The sequence below is a fragment of the Mus caroli genome, unplaced genomic scaffold (assembly GCF_978045245.1).
Source record: "Mus caroli unplaced genomic scaffold, Mus_caroli_1 scaffold_13, whole genome shotgun sequence".
NCBI lineage: Eukaryota > Metazoa > Chordata > Mammalia > Rodentia > Muridae > Mus > Mus caroli.
The window spans coordinates 44,347,742-44,370,410 of record NW_028227268.1 but is presented as its reverse complement, the minus strand read 5'-3'; the positions used below and the strand labels follow the sequence as shown (position 1 = coordinate 44,370,410).

The 22,669-nt window shown below is 45.7% G+C and overlaps 1 protein-coding gene across 1 annotated transcript; it reads left to right on the top strand.

The window, feature by feature from the left end:
- Positions 1-1,535: 1,535 nt before the first annotated feature.
- Positions 1,536-22,259, top strand: Spag5 (sperm associated antigen 5). The gene is made up of 24 exons (XM_021178222.2): positions 1,536-1,626; positions 1,801-1,926; positions 4,099-5,093; positions 5,190-5,373; positions 12,983-13,057; positions 13,216-13,308; positions 13,381-13,515; positions 13,688-13,807; positions 14,032-14,124; positions 14,211-14,324; positions 14,573-14,666; positions 14,829-14,976; positions 15,056-15,158; positions 15,401-15,534; positions 15,699-15,840; positions 19,494-19,605; positions 20,018-20,104; positions 20,364-20,484; positions 20,584-20,695; positions 21,078-21,158; positions 21,297-21,452; positions 21,532-21,606; positions 21,721-21,801; positions 21,970-22,259. Exons 1-24 carry the CDS (start codon positions 1,576-1,578, stop codon positions 22,039-22,041), a joined length of 3,504 nt encoding a protein of 1,167 aa, XP_021033881.1. The 5' UTR covers positions 1,536-1,575; the 3' UTR covers positions 22,042-22,259.
- The last annotated feature ends 410 nt before the right edge of the window (positions 22,260-22,669 follow it).

Below are 22,669 nucleotides of genomic sequence, written 5' to 3'. Positions count from 1 at the left end.
GCTTGCTCACATGTGTAGGGCTTTGTGGAACCAGAGGTCAACATTGCATATTGTTTTCAATCACTCTAGACTTTATCTTTCAAGACATTTTCTGTTACTGAACCCAGAACTCACTGATTCATTAGACTAACTGAGCAGCAAACCCCAGGGGATCCTCTCATTTCTGCCTCAGCCCCCATGTTGTTAGGAGGACAGGCAAAAACTGCTGCACCCAGCCCTCTTTTTTTTTTTTTGACAGGGTCTATGTAGCCCTGGCTGTCTTGGTACACACTGTGTAAACCATCCTGGCCTTGAACTCACAGAGATCCACTTGCATCTGCCTCTTCAGTGCTGAGATTAAAAGTGTGCACCACCACGCCCGGCTTTTATTTGGGTATTGGAGATCCAAATTCAGGCCCTCAAGCTTTCCTGACAAGCTCTAAGACGGAGTCATCTCCCTATTCTTCCCCTTACGTAATTTTAAAATTGTCACCCATGTTCAAAAGGTTTAAAACAAGAAATTTTAATATATTTTATTTAACCTAGCATATCTAAAAACATTTCACTATGCAATTAACATATAGTTTTTCCATACAAGGTCTGAAATGCAGTGTGCATTTCACACCTGTATTATATTCCCGTTTGAAGAATTCAGAGCTACATGCAGCCCGCAGAAAGTTACTAAACAGTATAGTTCCTGATGGGCGCGCATACCCTGACATAACCCTACAGTTTCTAACATTAAAGCTCTTCTTTGGTTCTCTTCTTTTTCTTCATACATTAACACTTCTAAATTGGCGTGTAATTTCAGCATTCAAGAGGCTGAGGGCCGGGGGCTGGTGAGATGGCTCAGTGGGTAAGAGCACCCAACTGCTCTTCCGAGGGTCCAGAGTTCAAATCCCAGCAACCACATGGTGGCTCACAACCATCCGTAATGAGATCTGACTCCCTCTTCTGGAGTGTCTGAAGACAGCTACAGTGTACTTACATATAATAAATAAAAAAAATTAAAAAAAAAAAAAGAGGCTGAGGGCCAGGCAGTGGTGGTGTGGGACATGCCGTTTGTGTGTTTGTGTGTGTGTGAGAGAGAGAGTTAATAATATAGCAAGCACTTGAAACAGATCATCATAAATGCACAGTAAAGTAAATGTCAACTATTATTCTAGTGATCTTGTTACAGTAGGCTCCAAAGTTAGACACAAGAAAGGCCCAGAAATTCTGAAGAGGCGGTTACCTGAAGGCCGAAATTGGGCACTTAGGAACTCCCTCTGGCCGTTATGAAACTGGCACCTATGCCTGGACAGCCCAACCCTGAGGGAAGTGCGGCTCACTCGGTAACCGAGGGAACGGAGCCACTGAAACAGGACTCCTCGACTCTCCAGCTTCCCACAGACACACCAGCCTGCCAGATGGATGCTCCAGGGGAGGCGTTAGGCTGAGCGCCCCGCGGCCCGTGGGGGCGTGGCGCGCGCAGGTCCCGCCCACCATACGTACCGCGGCCCCGCAGCCAATCCCGAAGCGCATATTGGGTTCAAATAGAGGCGGCGGGTGAAAGTGGCCATTTCGACTTGGTCTGGTTAAGGGATCGAGTTGAAGATGTGGAGGGTGAAAACACTGAATCTCGGTTTGTCGCCTTCGCCCCAAAAGGTGAGGAGAGAATTCCGGCAGACAGGGCGCTACCCGGGCGGGGCCGAGGCCGGTGAAGTCCAGCTCCGGACCAAGAGGGGCAGCGGGAGGCATTGTCCGCCCCGGCCTAGCGGTTGTGGGAAAACACTCCCGGAGGCCGAGCCCAGCTTTCCTCACACTCGCTTTCTCTCTCAGGGGAAGCCAGCTATGAGTACTCCTCTCCGAGAGCTTAAACTACAGCCCGAGGCCCTCGACGATTCAGGGAAAGGTCCGTCTAAGATCTCTTCGCTGACCCCATACCTGTGCAGGCTGGAGCTGAAGGTGAGATTTTTAGCTTCACAGCTGGGCTGTTTGCCCAGGCTCAGATGCTCAGAGGAACAGAGGGCCAAAGCTGGAACATAATTAATAACGATAATGAAGTCTCCCACTTCCGTGACATCCATTTACAGCTATTCAGGCCAACAGAGAGGTGCCCTGGGGTGGTTAAAACGAATCCACTGAGAGCCCACACCTCTATTTAGCTGGGTTCGATTTTTTTTTTCTTTACCTCTTTTCTTGTTTTTGACCTTTACCAAATTCCTGAGAAATACTGGCACATTTATGGAGAGATCTATCTCCAAGAGTTGAGACCATGTCCATCTATCCTCTGGGGTAGTTAGAATTTTCCTGTATCCAATACTTTAAACTATTACCTTGCAGAATTTCCTATATTGAGCTGTACCTTTTAGTTAGAAGGTTTTCTATTGTTATTGTTACTATTATTGTTGTTTTTTTTTAAAGATTTATTTATTCATTATATGTAAATACACTGTAGCTGTCTTCAGACACTCGAGAAGAGAGAGTCAGATCTCGTTATGGACGGTTGTGAGCCATCATGTGGTTGCTGGGATTTGAACTCAGTACATTTGGAAGAGCAGTCAGTGTTCTTAACCGCTAAGCCATCTCTCCAGCCCCTTGTTTTGTTTTTTGTTTGTTTTTTTGTTTTGTTTTTTTGAGACAGAGTTTCTCTGTGTATCCCTGGCTGTCCTGAAACACTTTCTGTAGATCAGGCTGGCCTGAAACTCAGAGATCCGTCTGCCTCTGCCTCTCCAGTTCGGAGATTAACGGTGCCAGCCACCACTACCACCACTCAGCTTCTTTTCTACTTTTAGATTTATTTTTTTTTAATGTTTTAGATTTTTTTTTTAATTACTTGTCAAAGGACTTAAGAGAAATAGTACAAACTGCTTTTGTAAAACTTGTCAAGAGAGGAGTTTGACCCACTGGGTTCTTTAAAGACATTTTGTAGAACTTACTTGGGAAATTGTCCTGAAGAAATTGCTATCATTTCCTCTTCCTGTAGGTAGAACCATGAAGCCTACCATTCTTTCAAAATATGAAAGTTTGCTATTTTCTTCTTTGACCATGATTTTGTTATTTTATGGTGCTGGGTATTAAACCTGGGTCTTTGTGCTTGCTAGATGGACACTACACTACTACTAAACTATACCCGCAATCCTATTGCATTAACTTTATTCTGTCTTTAGTAACTCAAGATTTTTGTTTGTTTGGTTGGCTTTGGTTTTTTTGAGACAGAGTTTCTCAGTGTAGACTTGGCTGTCCCAGAACTCACTCTGTAGACCAGGCTGGCCACTCAGAGATCCACCTGCCTCTGCCTCTTGAGTGCTAGGATTAAAGGTATGTGCCACCACCAGCTGGCATTCCTGGAGTGATCTCTGAGTTATGCTGGTGTAACTCTAGATTCTGCGAGCACTTGAAACATTTCCCATCCTCTGTTCAGTCTCTCCTAAGAGTTATTTATTTATTTTTCTATACGAATACACTGTAGCTGTTTTCAGTCACACCAGAAGAGGGCATCGGGTCTCATTACAGATGGTTGTGAGCCATCATGTGGTTGCTGGGATTTGAACTCAGGACCTCTGGAAGAGCAGTCAATGCTCTTAACCGCTGAGCCATCTCTTCAGCCCCTACCATATCTCTTAAGATATTGGTTGGAGCCGGGCCGTGGTGGCGCACGCCTTTAATCCCAGCACTTGGGAGGCAGAGGCAGGTGGATTTCTGAGTTCGAGGCCAGCCTGGTCTACAAAGTGAGTTCCAGGACAGCCAGAGCTATACAGAGAAACCCTGTCTCGAAAAACCAAAAAAAAAAAAAAAAAAAAAAAAAAGATATTGGTTGGAATTAGAAAAGGACATGGCAGGGTCATATTCAAGATAAAGTCTCCCATTGGCATAAATAGATTTGCTTAGTTTGTTTATACTATGGGCTGCATCCCCTATATGTACGGGATGCATAAGGATTCAAAGTGGTTTCCTATCTTTCTTTTCCTACTAGAAGTTCTGTGTAGTAACCAGCAAGGATTAGCTAACTTCTTACCTCAGAAGAGATACTAAGGACTCTGACTTTTCTGCGTTTGGATATTACTGTGTACTCCCAGTTATATGTTGAGGGCTGAATTGGACTGCCTTAGTCAACTATTTTGTTTCTTTTGGCAGGAAAGATGCACCAACTCATCTCCAGTGGATTTTATCAATACTGAGAACAACTTCCTTTCAGAACAGTTCAGCCACCCTTCAACGCACATAGAAGCTTGCCAGCCCCGATCCGATCCAACCCCTGAAGGCAACTCTCTTTCCGATACTTTGGAGGAAGCGATAGAAACAGTGGATGACTTTATCGTGGACCCAAGAGATGATAGTATAGTGGAGTCCATGGTTCTTCTGCCCTTTTCATTAGGGCAGCAGCAAGACCTGATGCTCCAGGCTCACTTAGATACCACAGCAGAGAGAACTAAAAGCTCTCTAAATGAATCTTTGGGGCTAGAAGATCTGGTGGGAAAGGAGGTGGCACCTTGTGTGGAAGACAGCCTAACAGAAATAGTTGCTATTAGGCCCGAGCAACCTACATTTCAGGACCCTCCGTTAGGACACAGTGACACTGAAGCTGCACCTGTGGACTTAGTTCCTTCTGAAAATGTCCTGAATTTCTCTATGGCTCGTCTTTCTCCTTCAGCTGTCCTGACCCAGGATTTCTCTGTCGATCATGTCGATCCAGGGGAGGAAACCGTAGAGAACAGAGTTCTACAGGAAATGGAAACGAGCTTCCCCACATTCCCTGAGGAGGCCGAATTGGGAGAGCAAGCACCTGCTGCAAATGCAGAAGCTGTCTCACCCTTATGCCTGACATCAAGTCTAGTGGAAATGGGACCCCAGGAAGCCCCAGGCGCAACAATAGAAGACTCCAGTAGGATTCCTGGCCTTGAGTCAGAGACTTGGATGTCCCCATTGGCCTGGCTAGAAAAAGGTGTGAATACATCGGTCATGCTACAAAACCTCCGCCAGAGCTTATCCTTTTCTTCTGTGCTTCAGGATGCTGCCGTTGGCAACACACCCCTCGCCACGTGTTCTGTGGGCACTTCCTTTACTCCTCCAGCACCACTGGAGGTGGGCACCAAGGACAGTACTTCAGAGACAGAGCGCCTCCTCTTGGGGTAAGTGACCTCTAAGCCTGTGCCTCTGGGGCTCCAATATTCTGCACCTGCCACTGGAATCTCTTCCCCTTCCTGTTATCTTTTCTTCTTTTCCAGTGGTAGCTGCCGTCCTCCAGATCTGGCTACCTTGTCCCGACATGACTTGGAAGAGAACCTGTTGAACTCTCTTGTCTTGCTGGAAGTTCTTTCCCATCAGCTACAAGCCTGGAAGAGCCAGCTGACTGTCCCTCACCGGGAAGTTCGAGACAGTAGTACACAGACTGACAGCTCTCCTTGTGGGGTAAGAAGCTGCTTCATAGAACTTGGAGGATCCCAGTGGACCCTCTAACTCAGAAACTAAGCTGAGAAGCTACCAGAGGGGAAATAGGATGCCTTAATCACAGGCTCAGTCATAGAATATTTGTAGAAGCTGAGAACTTGAGCCAGGTATGGTGGTATATGTCATCCAAGGATGGAACTGAAGTAGGATGACCTCAAATTCAAGGGTAATCGGGACTATAGAGTTTGAGACTAGCCTGTCTGTTTTTTGTTTTTGTTTTAAAAAAGCTAAAGATTGCTGGGCAATGGCTGTGCACATTTTTAATTCCAGCACTCAGGAGATAGAGGCAGGTGGATTTCTCAGGCCAGCCTGATGTACAGAGTAAGTTTCAGGACAGCCAGGGCTACACAGAGAGATTGTTTCAGGAAAAAGAGTAAAAGCTGAAGCTCTGGACATATCTTAAACCATTTGGCATTTCCTGGACTGAGTACATCCAGACTGTTCAAGGCAAGTAAGCAGAGGTTTTCATTTCTCTGGAGCTCAGAATTGAACCCAGAGCCTTTGTGTGCTAGACAAATCCAGAGCAGTATCTTTAGCCCAAGGCAGGGAAGTTTTAAAAGAATCATTTTCTAAGTCATTGTCTTGCAGATATTTTATTTACTAATTATTTTCTTTTCCTACTTTTCCTTTGTCAGTTCCCAGCCCCTCTTGACTAAGGAAGAGAATATTTATACTTCCTGTTCCCATAATTTACTTTTGGTTTTTCAAGACAGGGTTTTTCTGTGTAGCCTTGGCTGTCCTAGAACTCACTCTGTAGACTAGGCTGGCCTTAGACTCATAGAGATCCACCTGCCTCTGCAAGGCGTGTACCACCTCCACCTGGTCCCATTCCAAATTTTACAAGCCAGTCAAGGATAAAGAAAATCTTTGCCATGTACTGAGAAAGGAAATGACTGAAGTAATTAACTAAGGCATCATATCAGTATCATTAAACTTCTGTTTATTTTGTTTTGTTTGAGACAGGGTCACTCTTAGCCCGAGGTGTCTTTGTAAATCTGGCCAGTTTTGAACTTTTAGTCGTCCTCTGTTCGCTGGCCTCTGTTTCTCAAAGGGTTAGGGTTAGGATTCTAGCTATGAGCCATTATGTCCAGATGAATCAATAAACTTTTTGTTTTGCCTTTTTAGTTTTTTGAGACAGGATCTATTATGTAGCCCTGGTGGCTGGCCCAGAACTCACAGAGATCTACCTTCCTCTGCTTCCTAAGTCCTGGGAATGAAACCATGTGCGACTAAGACCAACAAACTTGTTCTTTTGTTGTCTCGCAGACTGGCCTCAAACTCGTGATGATCCGGTCTAGATGCTGGGATACATACAAGCTTGGTTTATCATGTCCGACTAAAGAAGCTTGGCTTTGGGCTTTTGTGTGTGCATGTGCTAGGTGTGTGTGTGTGTAAGTATGTAAGTATGAGAGAGAGAGAGTGAGAGAAAATGCACACACGGCACCTGGAGGCCAGAGGCCATCTTTTGGGAGTTGGTTCTCTTCATTGTCAGTTCTGGGAATAGGACTAGAGTTGACAGAATTGCTTGATCATCTTACCAGCCATTAAACATTTCTGATGAAAGTTCACTAAAATTTTTGGCAGATGTCCCCAAAATGAGTTTCTGGTCTTGGGTGACATGCCCTAGTTATTCCTGTTAGTTAAAAAAAGGATTTAGTGTTGTTAGAATGGAAAATAGTCATGAATTTTTGGTGGATCATGTTATATTATGGGAATTACAGTGATCTCTGCATTCAGGAGAGAAATTTTATATGTTCCTTTATAGAAGAATCCCAATAAATTTTCACTGGATATGTTTAGGATTAGAATTAGAATTAGGATCAAAATTAGAATACTATTGCAAGAAAAATGCATGAGACCGGAAATGATTATCCTGAAATAAGCCATACTCACAAGGACAAATAATGCATGCTTTCTCTTCTTTGCAGACCCTAGATTTTAATGGTGTGTGTGTGTGTGTGTGTAGGTCATTAAACTAGTCAGGGGACCATGAAAAGGGAAAATGAATAAGGGGAGAGAAACAACAAGATACTGGTCTACATGTGCCATGAAAGGGGGAGGGAGCTTAGGGAGAGGGAAGGAGCAGGGGACAGGGAGTGAGAGGAGGTCTGAGGGACAGTGAAGGCCAAGCAGAGCTGGGAGCTGCAGAGAGTGCTCAGCACCTAAGAACACCACTGCTCTAAGCACCAGGCATGCATGGCATGGATACACATGCAATACTCATACACAGAAAGCAAATCTAAAATAAACAAGATTTTTAAATGGCATAATGAAACCCATTGCCTTGTACACGAATTCAACAACAACTACAACCACCAAAACAAAAACAACAAAAAAACAAAAGCCAGGCATGGTGGTACACACCTTTGATCCCAGCACTTGGGAGGCAAAGGCTGGCAGACTTGAGGACAGCTTGGTGTACAGAGTGAGAATATGTCTCAAAATCCAGACATTGATCGGTAAACTGAGGAAGGCAGCCAAGTGTGGTGTTAGTGAGGGCCAACAGCTAGTAGCTCCTGGCAGTTTGGCTCTCTCACTTTCCTGGGACCAGAGTTGATGGCTTATGGGAGTTAACTCCCTGCTGAGAGCAGCAGGGAGTTAGAACAGGAAACATAACTACCTCCCTGACTTGACTCCTGTCCCCTCCACCCCACCCCAGTACACACCAGAAACTGAACTCTTTTATCTTTTAACCCTTAAGAGGCTGGAGAGAGGGCTAGAGAGGTATCTCAGCGGTTATGAACTGGCTGCTTTTCCGGAGGTCCTGAGTTTAATTCCCAGCACCCCATGGTGGCACACGACCATCTATAAGGGATCTGATGCCCTATTCTGGTGTGCAGATAGATGTACATGCAGCAGAGCAATCATAAGTAAAATAAATAAACAACAACAAAAAAAGAGGCTGTCAAGAAAGAAAAGGAGGGCTGGAGAGATGGCTCAGTGGGTAAGAGCACCCAACTGCTCTTCTGAAGGTCCAGAGTTCAAATCCCAGCAACCACATGGTGGCTCACAACCATCCGCAACGAGATCTGGCGCCCTCTTCTGGAGTGTCTGAAGACAGCTACAGTGTACTTGCATATAATAATAAATAAATAAATCTTTAAAAAAAAAAAAAAAAAGAAAGAAAAGGATAGAGAGAAAGGCATGTATACACATACACTTGGCCAGGCCCATTCACTTATTTCATCAATTTCACAAGTGCAAATGCATCCATATAGACAGACATATAGTTCACACATGCAGACAGACATATATCATATGTATACATTTGGTGGATGGAGCAGAGCCCCAACAGCCACACTTTATTTTTTTTCTCTCAGCCTTTTTGTTTTAAAGATTTATTTATTTATTTATTTATTTTATGTATGTGAGTACACTGTAGCTGTCTTTTTTTTTTTTTAAAGATTTATTTATTTATTATTATATGTAAGTACACTGTAGCTGTCTTCAGACACTCCAGAAGAGGGAGTCAGATCTCGTTACGGATGGTTGTGAGCCACCATGTGGTTGCTGGGATTTGAACTCTGGACCTTCGGAAGAGCAGTCGGGTGCTCTTACCCACTGAGCCATCTCTCCAGCCCCCCACTGTAGCTGTCTTAAGACACACCAGAAGAGGGTATTGGACCCCATTACAGGTGGTTGTGAGCCACCATGTGGTTGCTGGGAATTGAACTCAGGACCTCTGGAAGAGCAGTCAGTGTTCTCAACTGCTCCAGTCCCCACCTCCTCCGGCCCCCCCGCCCACCTTTTTATAACTTCTTTTTTTTTAAGAAAAAAAAAAAGATTTATTTACTTTTATATGTAAGTACGCTGTAGTTGTCTTCAGACACACCAGGAGAGGGTGTCAGATGTCATTACAGATGATTGTGAGCTACCATGTGGTTGCTGGGATTTGAACTCAGGACCTTTGGAAGAGCAGTCAGTGCTCTTAACCTCTGAGCCATCTCTCCAGCCCCTTTTTATAGCTTCTTAGACAAGAGGTTTATTTTATTTATTTATTTATTTATTTATTTTTGGTTTTTCGAGACAGGGTTTCTCTGTGTAGCCCTGGCTGTCCTGGCACTCACTTTGTAGACCAGGCTGGCCTCGAACTCAGAAATCCGCCTGCCTCTGCCTCCTGAGTGCTGGGATTAAAGGCGTGCGACACCAAGCCCTGCTCGAATGTTTTTCTTTGATCATTAATTTGTTTCAAGCCTATTTTTTCTTCCTAGTGCAATTTAAGTGCTTGTGACCCAGAACTCTATTTGCAGTTTTTTTTTTTAAAGATTTATTTATTTATTATTATATGCAAGTACACTGTAGCTGTCTTCAGACACTCCAGAAGAGGGCGCCAGATCTCGTTGCGGATGGTTGTGAGCCACCATGTGGTTGCTGGGATTTGAACTCTGGACCTTCGGAAGAGCAGTCGGGTGCTCTTACCCACTGAGCCATCTCACCAGCCCCTATTTGCAGTTTTTTATATTGATCTGCAGGATATTTGTACAATAGAGTTGACTGATGCCCAGGAATCATTAGGTCATGTAATGGTGGCAGGAAAGGCGTATCAGCAGCAAGAAGCATTTCTGGGGTGAAGTCTCATTTCTGGGGTCCATGCCTCTTAGAGCGCACCCACCCCAGCCATGCAGAATGGTGGGCCATCTCCACCAACCTCGCTTGCTTGCTATAGCCTTTCCTACATGGCTTCTGACAGATATCTAGGACTAAACAAGGGACCCCTGTCTCAAAAACAACAACAAATTAAGAAGTTTAAAAAGATGTTGTATTAGCCTGTCATGGTGATTAGCAGTCCAAGCATTCAAGAGGCAGAGCCAGATTTGACACAAGTTTGAGACCAGCCTGATCTGTTTCATGAGCTAAAGGCCAGCCTGGACTTCAGGGCGATACCCTATCTCAAAAGAGAGAAGGGGGCTAGACCGGTGGCTTAAAGGTTATGAGTAAGTTCAGTTCCCCACATCCACATTGGGGAACCACCTATCAGTCTAGTTCCATGGAGATCTTATACCTGTGGCCTCTGGAGGCACCTACCCACACACATACACATAAATAAAAATAATAAAAATAAACCTTTAAAAAAAAAAAGTCAGAAAAAGGCTGCTGCTAAAGATGCTCACAACCAAGCCGGATAACCCGAATTTGATCCTTAGAATACACATGGTGGGAGCAGAGAAATACTGCAAGTTGTTCTCTGACCTGCACATGTGCGAACAGTGACACATATGTAAAGGTATAGATAAAAATTAGCCAGGAAAAAAGAGAAAACCTACATAAGAGATATGGAGGAAATTATTTACTTTAGTAGTATTTTTCCCGTAAGATTTATTTTTCATGTACAAGTGCCTGTGGAAGCTCGAGGTGTCAGATCCCCTACAGCAAAAGTCACCGCTGGGTGTGAGATTCAGGTGTGAGTGCTGGGAATCAAACTCTCGTGAGAGGAAAGTAATTTTAGGACCAGTGTTCTAGCAGGGTCTGTAACCCCAGTATTTGGGAAGAGTAGGAAGATGAGGAGTTCAGGGTCTACCTCAGCTATGAGCTAAGGGCCAGCAGCCTGAGCTAGGTAAGGGCCTGTCTTTTATTTTGTTATTTGTGGTTGTAAAATAGCAGTAAAGAACGCCGTTGTAGAGGCCTCATGCTGTGGCATCACAGAGGTAGGAAGAAAGAGACCGGTGTTGGGGAAAGGATGGACAGTCAGCATGTCACTGTACTAACTGTAGTGACTGTGGGAAGGGACAGTGCCCCACACCCTCTCTCTACTTGCAGACACTACCAATGTAACTACCTTCCCCTTGAATCTGGAAACCATGGGCTCCTTGTTTCTCTAGCTGACCAGTTTCTCTCTCTCTTGAAACTTGTATCTTTTTTTCTTGTCCTTGGCCTAATTTCATGTCCCCAGATCTGCCTTCTACCCTTTTTCTCTGAAGCTGCCAGGTCCTTTGGGAGGCCACTGAAGCAGAACCAGAAAAGGAAATGACATTCCTTCAGCCATTTGCCATTCCCATGCATGTCCTTGATGCTTGGCTGCCTCTTCACATTAATCTCATCATCTGCCTGACTGCCGGGCTCTGAGCAGTGTGTGTGCTCTATCCAGGACTTGTGTGGTACTCTGTGCCTTTGCACACACTGTCAGGGACCCTGAGGATGAGGTGACCGCCTCCTGAGGTCTGAGTGCCACTGCTCAGTGACTCAGCACTATGGCCCCTGCACTAACCTCAGCAGCAGTGAAGGCTCCCTGTGGGAGGCAGGGGCCAGCCTGGGGTACAGAGACAGTTCCAGGACAACTTAGGCTACACGGGGAAACCCTGTCTTGGAAAGAAAAGAAGAGAAAAGAAGAGAAAAGAAGGGAAAAGAAGGGAAACGAGAAGAAAAGGAAAAGAAAAGGAAAGGAAAGAAAACTACTCCTTGGAACACAGAGTTGCTTTGTAACCCAAGTGGCACCAAACTCATGACCATGCTGCCTCAGCCTCCCTAGGGCTGGGATTCCAGTGTATGCTGCCAGGTCTAACTCCTTTTTAACTTAAGATTTTCATCTGCCATAATGAAGTCGGTGGTTAAAGTGCTAAAGTTAGAAAATAGGGGTTGGAGATAGCTCAGTGGTTAAGGGTCTAGTATGGATGAGGCCCTAAATTCATAGTCCAGCACTGCAAGGAGAAAAGATGGAGGTGGGGGTAGGGGTAGGGGAGTAGGTGGAAGTTAGAATCCGTAGGTAAAGTGCATGGCGAGCAGGCTTGAAGGCCTAAGTTTGATTCCCAGGAGATGGGTTAAAAAGCTGACATGGTGTGCGTGAGCTTGTAATGGTGCAATGATTTATGTATTTATTTATTCATTCATTCATTTACTTAATTAATGTGTATGGGGTTTTGCCTGTATTTATGTCTATGAGCCTACCACTTGTGGGCCTGGTGCCCGAGGAGCCACAAGAGGATTAAAGGAGTGTCTTGTCACCATGCCTGGCTGCAGCCAACTTTTTTTTTTTTTTTGCCTTTAATCCCAGCACTTGGGAGGCAGAGGCAGGTAGATCTCTGAGTTCGAGGCCAGCCTGGTTTACAAAGCAAGTTCCAGGACAGCCAGGGCTACACCCAAGAAACCCTGTCTCAACCCCTCCTCCCTCCAAATTTATTTTATGTGTATGTGTGTGTGTGCTCGAGTGTGTGTACAGTTCACCATATGTATACAGGTAGCTGTAGAGGCCAGCAGAGAGCATTTGATCACCTGGACCTGGAGTTATAGATGGTTGTGAGCCACCTGACTTCAGTGCTAGGTGCCAGACCCATTCCAAGGGACTGACTTTGAGTCTTGTAGAAGGCAGCCAGTGCTGCCAACCACTGAGCCATCTCTCTAGCCCTGAACCCAGCTGTGTATGTGGGTTCCGAGTAGCCAAGTGTGGGTCCTCAGGTTTGTAAGGCAAGCATTTTATTAAGTACCCAGCCTCCTCTAGGTTTTATTTCTTGCTTGGTTGTGAGCTAACTTTTCTATCTCATATGAACAGTTCTTGTAGCTCATTGGTATGAAGGTGCATTAGAGGCTGCTAATGTATGTTATCCATCTAAAAAGTAATTTTTTTTTTTTTGGCTAGGTCACTAAGACACCTAAACATCTTCAGGACAGCAAGGAGATTAGGCAGGCTCTACTGCAAGCCAGGAATGTCATGGTAGGTATTGCTTGAATTTAATCTGCTGTTGGGGGCCCATGTGAAGATAAGAATTGGAGGATCCTGGGTTGTTATTAGCAACGTCTCATTGGTCAGTAACTTCCCTTCATTTCCTTTACTGAGTATTTGGTCTATCCTTGCTGCCTTTCCCTCTACAGCAATCATGGGGTCTAGTCTCTAGAGACCTGATGACCTTGCTTCACCTGTCCCTGACACACGTGCAAGAAGGCAGAGTGACAGTGAGTCAGGAGGTAAGCATCATGAAGTGTGACTGTGGGTCAGGAGGAAGGCACAAGCCATAGCATCTCATTCTTCTCTTGTAGTCTCAGCGGTCAAAAACCCTGGTTTCCTTCTGTTCTCGTGTACTGAAGAAATTGAAGGCAAAGCTGCAGAGCCTCAAAACAGAATGTGAGGAGGCAAGGCACAGCGAGGAAATGGCCCTTAAAGGCAAGGCTGCGGTAAGGTGGCCAGCAACTGTCTGTGGATGTAGGAGGACTCCACTTTCAGATTCTAGAGGAAGGACTTGAGGTGCCTTGGGGAATGAAGGGCTACTGAGATCTCAGTGGTTCTGGCCTTCTGTGCCATTTCTTCTGTTACACACCATGACCTTGCAAACTTTTCCATAAACAGGCAGAGGCAGTACTGGAGGCTTTCCGTGCACATGCCAGCCAGCGCATCAGCCAACTGGAACAGGGTCTCACATCTATGCAGGAATTCAGAGGCCTTCTACAGGAGGCACAGACCCAACTGGTAAATGTGTTTTCCTTTTCTGACAAGTTGCTATGTAGCTCAGGCTGGCATTGAACCCATAGAAACCTGCCTATCTTTGCCTCTTGAGCATTGGAATTAAAGGTATGTGCCAGCACTCCCAGCTTAACTGCTAGGTTAAGGGCATTTTTGTTCTTGGGGCCCATGATGACTCTGAAAAGATGGGCACACTCCCACTAGCTGCCTCCATAATCTCTCCCTTCCAGATAGGGCTTCACACAGAGCAAAAGGAGCTGGCTCAGCAGACAGTGAGTCTGAGTTCTGCCTTGCAGCAGGACTGGACATCAGTCCAATTGAATGTGAGTGTTTGGGGCCATCACTACCACTCCCTTAGAGGCAATTTCCTGTCCTTGAGTATGCTCTACTGATCCAATTACTTTGGTAGTATGGGATATGGGCAGCTTTGCTGAGTCGGTCTCGAGAACTCACCAAGAAACTCACAGCCAAGAGCCGGCAGGCCCTTCAGGAACGTGATGCTGCAATTGAAGAAAAGAAGCAGGTAACTTGGAGTGGGGGCTGCTTAGGTCTGCTTGCTTAGCTGTAAGATTGCAGAGCCCAGTTGTTTCCTTTGTTCGCAGTATCTTTATTTCAGTAATTTGTCTGGTCTCTGCTTGTTCCTGGGAGCAACTTCATTTTCTGCAGTATTGCTGCTCTGGAAGTTTGCTCTGTTGTCCACAGGAAAAGCCGCAGTGAGTCCCAGGGTTCTTGACTCTGGAGGAACTACAGGGAGGGAACTGTCTTTTCTAGGTTGTGAAGGAAGTGGAACAAGTCTCTGCCCATTTAGAGGACTGTAAAGGCCAAATCGAACAACTGAAGTTGGAAAATAGTCGCCTTACTGCAGGTGTGTGCACATGTGTGCAGGTGCATAAACCGTTGATCTGCTTGCTGTGTGGCAGGGGAGTAAGGAGGTGCTATGAAACACTTGATTTGGGACAAAATTGTGTGTGTTTAGGGGTCCTGGCTTAGTGGCCCCCATGATGTCATTAGGATACTTTTGATCTAGATCTCTCGGCTCAGCTGCAGATTCTGACTAGCACAGATAGTCAACTAAAGGAACTACGGAGTCAGCATTCCCGTTGTGTCCAGGACCTGGCCGTGAAGGATGAATTGCTGTGCCAACTTACCCAGAGCAACAAGGAGCAGGCTACTCAGTGAGTTCCAGCAGGTTACTGTGGCCAGAGAGACCCAGCATAAAGGTCTGAATGGGATCTAATCGATGGCCTTTGGCAGATGGCAAAAGGAAGAAATGGAACTGAAACACATACAAGCAGAACTGCTACAGCAGCAGGCTGTGTTGGCTAAGGAGGTCCAGGACCTGAGGGAGACTGTGGAGGTAAAAGCAGCTCAGCTTGGAGCAGGGCTGGGGGTGGGGCCGACCTCAGGACTGACGTTAGCCTGTTGGGGTTGAGGTGAAGGTTGGGACTGAACTGGAGAACTCTGCCTCTCCCCTAGGCTTTAAAGTTCCCTTCCCTTCCTTCCTCTCTCTCTCCTTCCTTCTTCTTCCTCCCCCTCCCTCCCTCCTTTCTTCTTTCCTTCATCCCTCCCTCTCTTTCCTTCCTTCCCCCATCTTTCCAGTTTATAGATGAAGAAAGTCAAGTTGCTCACCGGGAGCTGGGCCAGATTGAGAGTCAGTTGAAAGTCACGCTAGAGTTACTGCGGGAGCGCAGCCTGCAGTGTGAGACCCTCAGGGACACCGTGGACAGCCTGAGGTAAGGGTGCTGCTCTCTGCTCTCCACAGTGCTTCCTCCACCAACTCTTCCAGAAGAGAACCATGGAGTGTCGAGCCCCCCCCCCCCCTCTCTCTCTCTCTCTGGGGAGAAGTGCTCAGAGTAAGTGCCTGATCTGTGCTCCCCTTTGGGACCCTGCATTTCAGGGCTGAGCTGGCCAGCACTGAAGCAAAGCATGAGAAACAAGCCCTAGAGAAGACACACCAGCATTCTCAAGAGCTGTGGCTACTGGCTGAGCAGCTACAGACTCTCACCCTCTTCTTACAGGCAAAACTCAAGGAGAACAAGGTAGGACACTGGCTTTCCTTCTCATATCATTATCGGTTTTTTTTTTTTTTTTTTTTTTTTTTCATTTTCAATTTAGTACTGAGAATTGAACTCAACCTCAAACATATCAGGCAAGCACTCTACCACTTAGCCTTATTTCTAATCCCCAGTTCCCCAGTTGTATATTTTTATTTATATGAGTACACAGTAACTGTCTTCAGACACACCAGAAGAATGCATCGGATCCCATTACAGATGGTTGTGAGCCACCATGTGGTTGCTGGGAATTGAACTCAGGACCTCTGAAAAGCAGTCAGTGCTCTTCACCTTTGAGCCATCTTTCCAGCCCGCATCTTTTCTTATATAGAATAGACTTTTCTTTTTTAAGATTTTGTTATCTATTTATGCTTATGTGTATGAGTCTAAGTGAGCATATGCTACATGTGTGCAGGTGCCTATGGAGGCCAGAAGAGGGCATTGGGTCCCGTGGAACTGCAGTTACCCTTGTGAAATGTTCATGTAGGTGCTAGGAACTGAGTGATGTAGGATCCTCTGGGAGAGCAGAAAGCTGAGCTACCTTTCCGGCCTCTCCAGCTGACTTCTTCAAAACCCCGCTCTTGCTTCATTCTGTGACTGTTGATGTGTTTTTTTTTTTAAAGATTTATTTATTTATTACATGTAAGTACACTGTAGCTATCTTCAGACACTCCAGAAGAGGACATCAGATTTCCTTACGGATGGTTGTGAGCCACCATGTGGTTGCTGGGATTTGAACTTGGGACCTCCGGAAGAGCAGTCAGCGCTCTTAACCACTGAGCCGTCTCGCCAGCCCTACTATTGATGATTTTAAGTTACCTTCAGGAACTTCTTTAACCTGTCATTTAGACCTTCTTCCACCTTCCAGTTACACACCTTTTGCTCTAGCCCTGCTCCTTGTATAACATGTCTCATTTCCATCCACACCTGGCCTCCAGATGTTTCTATATCTAATCTTTTCTGTTTTTGATCCGAAATCCTTTCTTCTTTTCTATAAAAAGAAGAGCTCACCTTTCAGGAGATCACATGGACTTGCTTTTCCTAGGCACTTGTATTACTTCTCTTTGGGTATTGGTATTTAAAGAAAGAAAGTTAGCCTAGCTTTTTTTGGCTTCTCCACCATACATAATGACAATAAGTGGTTGATATTATTCAGCATTTAGAATTAATTAGCTTATTCAACAGATCAAGGTACAACCAAGATCCTCTTCTTCAACTGGGGGCTGAGCACAGATAATGCTCAAAGCCCTGCAGTAAGCTGCAGGGAAGACAGTTGTAAAGTTGTCACTGTGGCTTATCTCCACCAACTACTATGGGAACTTAAAAGGAGGCTTTGTGTGTAGAGTAGAGGTGAGTCTGGAGAAATGGGTGAGCCACGTTTTGAAGATTTGAACTAATAATGCTAGGAGTAGGAGGGTTACAGAGGAGGGGATGGATGGAATGAGCCCAGCCAATACTTAGGATTTGGGGTTGGAGAGATGGCTCAGTGGGTAAAATGTTTGTCATGCAAACAAGAGGATGGGAGTTTGACTCCCCAGAACCTACTATGTGCTGGCTAGCAAGACTAGCTAGCTATATTTGTGAATTCTTACCTTGCCTCAAAGAATAGGGTAGAAGAACAATTAAGATCCTGTCATGGAGCCAGGTGGTGGCTTACACCTTTAATCCTAGTACTCAGGAGGCAGAGGCAGGTGGATCTCTGAGTTCAAGGCCAGCCTGATGTACAGAGTGAGTTCCAGGGCAGGAAAGGGCTGCATGAAGAAACCTTGTCTCAAATAATAACAACAAAAAGATTGAGCTGTAGGTATGTGTACCCACGAGTGTGTGTACACTAAGTATGTACACACATACACATAAAAGAACAGGACATAAAAGTAGCTGAGCTTAGTGACTTATGGCAAGACTGTTGGAAAGGGACACTAGCATCTAGGACTGGGCCTGGCAAACTTTGAGAGAGTGGCACATTCATAATGGGCATATCATAAATGTCTCAGCTTTGTGGGCAGGCCATGTGGCTTTGTCTCAACTACTCAGCTCTGCCATGTACCTCAGAGCAGCCACTGGCAGTACTGAAGGGACGGAGTCTTCCTGAGACATTGCAAAAGCCACTGGCAAGCTGTAATTTGCTGTCTGCTATGATCTAGAACAGTAAATACTGACCTGGGAACAGATCTTTTTGAGAGAGTGCAACAGAGAAAATGGTAAACTTTGTTAAGGTAAATCTCTCCATCCCAGATATGCCCCAGGCAATGAAAACACAACACAATTAATATGAACACAGGCTGTGCCTCTAGATTGGGCAGATCTACCACTACACTACCATCTTCCACATCTATGAGACCTCTTCGAACTTGCAGTTTCTCCAGGCCATGTGCTTCTGCTCCGCTTTTCTTCTTCTGCCTCCTCCTCTGTGTCCTCTCTCCCTCTATTTTCTCCTTCTTTCTCTCCACCTTCTGTTCCACCTTCCCTTTTATCTGCCCAATCATCAGCTCTCCTTTATTTTACAAATTAAGGTGGCAAGCAGGTTTACAGGAAATCACCTGAGTGCTGACTCATTCCTTGTTCACAGCCCCTCGAAGGAGACCGGAATTAACCTCAAATATAATTAGCCCTACAGCTATTCACAACAAAACTTAGCTTTATACACACTAACTTTTAATTTGGAACATTCTGTGATTTTTTTTTTTCATAAGTCTTTTCTTTGGGCCCAGAGACTGGGAAAAAGCCCAGTTGACTGAAAGGGATTGAAGAGTCATTCAAGTGGAAGTGATGGTCTGAAGTGAATGTTTGTGTAGAGAGTTCCAAAAGCAAAGCTCTCAGGGTGGAGACAGAGTGAAAAAAAAAGGACTGAACCCCAAACATGTATGTGAGGTCCAAGAGTTAAGGAAAGACTTGTGAGTTGAGAAGAGAAACTTCTCCAAGGCCTGTCTATGAGGCCTTGATCATGATCCAGAAGAAATGGTTTCCCAAAGCCTGGCCATCATTGTCAAACAGTAAAGTAAGGGCTAGAAAGTACCTGTTGTGTTTGAAAGTAAGGATGCCAGGCCTGGAAAGAGGGTTTAGTGGTTAAGAGCGCATACTGTCCTTGAAGAGGACCCAAGTTCAGTTCCCAGCACCCACATCTCATAGCCACAGCTGTCTGTAACTCCAGCCTCAGGCCATCTGACATCCTCTGTCCTCATATGCACACATACACATACATAAATGCTAAGAGAAAGAAAGAAAGAAAGAAAGAAAGAAAGAAAGAAAGAAAGAAAGAAAGAAAGAAAGAAAGAAAGAAAGAAAAGAAAGAAAGAAAGGAAGGAAGGATGTCAGTGGCGCACTACTGACAAGATAGTAAGGTAGAATTATAGGCCTGCCTGCCTTCCTCCCTCCTCATTAAATAGAAGAGAAAGGACAGTAGGCACTAAAACATTTAAGGGCTTTTTTTTTTTTTTTAATTACTGTTGTTTTAGTGGGTGAGACTTAAACACATAAGAGTGTTCAGGGAAAGGCATTCATGGGAAGCTAGAGAGAGAACTGCTGTAAGGTAGATCGTGGATGCTCACACTGGAAGGACAATTCAGAGCTCAGGAAATCATTCTAAAGTTGTAAAGTACAGCGGGACAGTGATTGATATTGTTTTCCTTTGTCCCCAGGCTGAATCAGAGATCATTCTGCCCAGCACAGGCTCTGCTCCAGCCCAGGAACACCCTCTGTCCAATGACAGCAGCATCTCAGAACAGACCCCGACAGCAGCAGTAGATGAAGGTTAACAACCTTGGCATCTCAGGGAGTGGAAAGTGACCTGCTCTTGCTCTCAGCAGTGCAGACGCACACTGCCAGACATGCTGGTCTTACCCCTTTCTATGGTGTTGGGTTTTTGTTTTTGTTTTTATTTAAGAGGTAGGGTCTCGGTGCTGGAGAGATGGCTCAGAGGTTAAGAGCACTGACTGCTCTTCCAGAGATCCTGAGTTCAATTCTCAGCAAACACATGGTGACTAACAACCATCTGTCATGGGATCTGATGCCCTCTTCTGGGGTGTCTGAGGACAGCTACAGTGTACTTACATAGAATAAATGAATCTTAAAAAAAAAAAAAAAAAGAGGTAGGGTCTCATGTGGTTCAGGATGGCCATGAATTTCTATGTGGCTAAATAAACCTGATTTGTTTTTGCTTTAGTACCAGAACCAGCTCCTGTGCCATTGCTTGGAAGTGTGAAGAGTGCTTTCACCCGAGTAGCCTCAATGGCTTCCTTTCAGCCTACAGGTTAGGATGGGCTCCAGGGACCATCCCTCATTTCTCAAAGGTCAGGTAGTGATGTGCAAAGACAAAAGCAGTCAGAAGTGCTTTGCTCTAAAAACCTCAATTCTACTTGGGCTCATTTTATTTCTGTCTCTTGGGATCTGTAATGTTCCGGATAGTTAAACCATGTGGGTGGGGAACATAAAGTTGTGGGAACAGTGGTTGTGTACCCTGTCCTTGTTGGCAGAAGGGCTATGTCTCCATCTAGAACTTTGTCTTTCAGAGACCCCAGACTTGGAGAAGAGCCTGGCAGAAATGAGTACTGTGTTACAAGAGCTTAAGAGCCTGTGTTCCCTGCTGCAAGAGTCTAAAGAGGAGGCCACTGGGGTCCTGCAGAGGGAAATGTGAGCGGTGTCAGTGTTAATGATGGGGAGTGAGGAGAGCAGCCCTCATGCCAAGGGCAGAGCATGAGAATGATGCCAGATTCTCCCCCCCTCCCCCAGCTGTGAACTACACTCGAGACTACAGGCCCAAGAAGAAGAGCATCAAGAAGCCCTGAAGGCAAAGGAAGCAGAGATGGAGAAGCTGAACCAGGCCCTGTGCTTGCTCCGCAAGGTGAAGGAGGGACCTTAAAGTGGGGCAGTGAGGAACTGGGGCAGTTCCGCTGGCCCACTGGGACCCCCTTTCTAGGAATCTAGGTAGTGGGGGGGGGTTCCAACTACTGCTCTAGTTTTGCCCTTTTGGGGTCAGACATTTCATATCTGAGAACTAGTGCTGGGTTGACCTGTCTTCTCCAAGCAGACCCAGGAGAAAAGCCCAGAACTGAAGCAGAGTTCTGAAACCAAGATGTGCCATGCTTGACTTGGTCCTGAATAAGAAGTGGACGGATATGAAAGAGTCCCCAGGGCTGAGCATGGCTTGGGCATTCTGTCCTGTCTTCTGGCAAGGGCTGAAAAGAAGTGAGCCTTTCCTCGGTGCTTCTGTCCTTTCTTCACAGAATGAGAAGGAGCTCCTGGAAGTGATACAGAAGCAGAACGAGAAGATCCTGGGGCAAATAGACAAGAGCGGCCAGCTCATAGTACGTTTCTCCTCATGCTATGGCCGGGTCTCTGCTTTTCCCACCTGATGGAGGAAGGAGAGAAAGAACCTCTGAGCACTGTTGGGTTATCTCCGTTACCCCTGAGTGCTGTTGGATTACCTCTGCTCTTGTTCCCAGAACCTCAGGGAGGAGGTGACCCAGCTCACACAGTCACTTCGGCGTGCAGAGACAGAGACTAAAGTGCTCCAGGAAGCCCTGGAAGGCCAGCTAGATCCCAGCTGTCAGCTGATGGCTACTAACTGGATCCAGGAAAAAGTGTTTCTCTCACAGGAGGTAACACAGAGTTAACAAAGGATCTGTACAAATAATGGGGACCCCACGCTATGCCCCTATTAATGTGGACATATTATAGGTGAGCAAGCTGAGGGTTATGTTCCTGGAGATGAAAACTGAGAAGGAACAGCTGATGGACAAGTATCTGAGCCATGTAAGAAGTTCAGTTTCCTTCCACCACAGCAAGCACCCTGCCATACATCTTATTTCTGTTCTCTCTAGCTGTGTTCTTTAAGTGTAGGGTTTATGAAGCCTGTTTGCATTGTAGAGGCACATCCTGGAGGAGAATCTTCGGCGCTCTGACACAGAGTTAAAGAAACTCGATGACACAATTCAGCATGTCTATGAGGTAAAAGTGAAGGAGGGAGTGGGACCTGGCCGCCAGAGGGACCGAGGAGCACGGCTCCAGTTCTCAGCTGACTTCTTACAGTGGCTTCATTTTCACTTTTCCAGCATCACAGGCCAGGAGCTTTGGCTTCAGGCTTGTGATTCAGAACTGTTTTCTGTCTCTTCCCAGACTCTACTGTCTATCCCAGAGACTATGAGGAGTTGCAAGGAGTTACAAGGATTGCTAGAATTTCTGAGCTAAGAAACTGAAAATATTGGAATGCAGTGGTGTGCACCTGTAGTTCCAGCTGCTCCAGAGGCCACAGCTGGAGGACTGCCGAATCCCAGGAGTTTGGGAACCTAACACGGACAACACAGCAAAAACCCTGAAAAATGAATTCCACTCCACTCCAGTGTCCTTCAGGACTCCTTATCCCAATCCTTATCCCAATAGTAAGACCAACTGGCATAGAGCCGACCATGTTTTATGTTATTTAAATAAAGTGTATTTAATGTAGTCCTTCCAGTCCACTGAATCTTATTTTGGGGGTAGGAGTGGGCAGGTGAAATCAGGGAGGCAGATCAGCACTTCAGCCTAGGCACCCTTCACCACTTCCTGCTGCAGCTAAAGCCAAGGCTGACTGCTTTTCTTTGCTTGATTCTCTTCTAAAAAAAAAAAAAAAAAAAAAAAAGGGCAATGGACTGCCTGTTCCCTGGACCACTGCCTGAGGGGAACAGAAAAGACTCCATTCACTTACTTTCTCCATCCCCCTTGGGGGTAGGCACTGGTAAATATGGGGCAGAGCACAGAAACTCAATTCCATTATTCCATGTCTTGAAGTGGGGCACTGTTAGGTGGGCCTCTGCCCCACCTGCTGATGTTTAGAGGT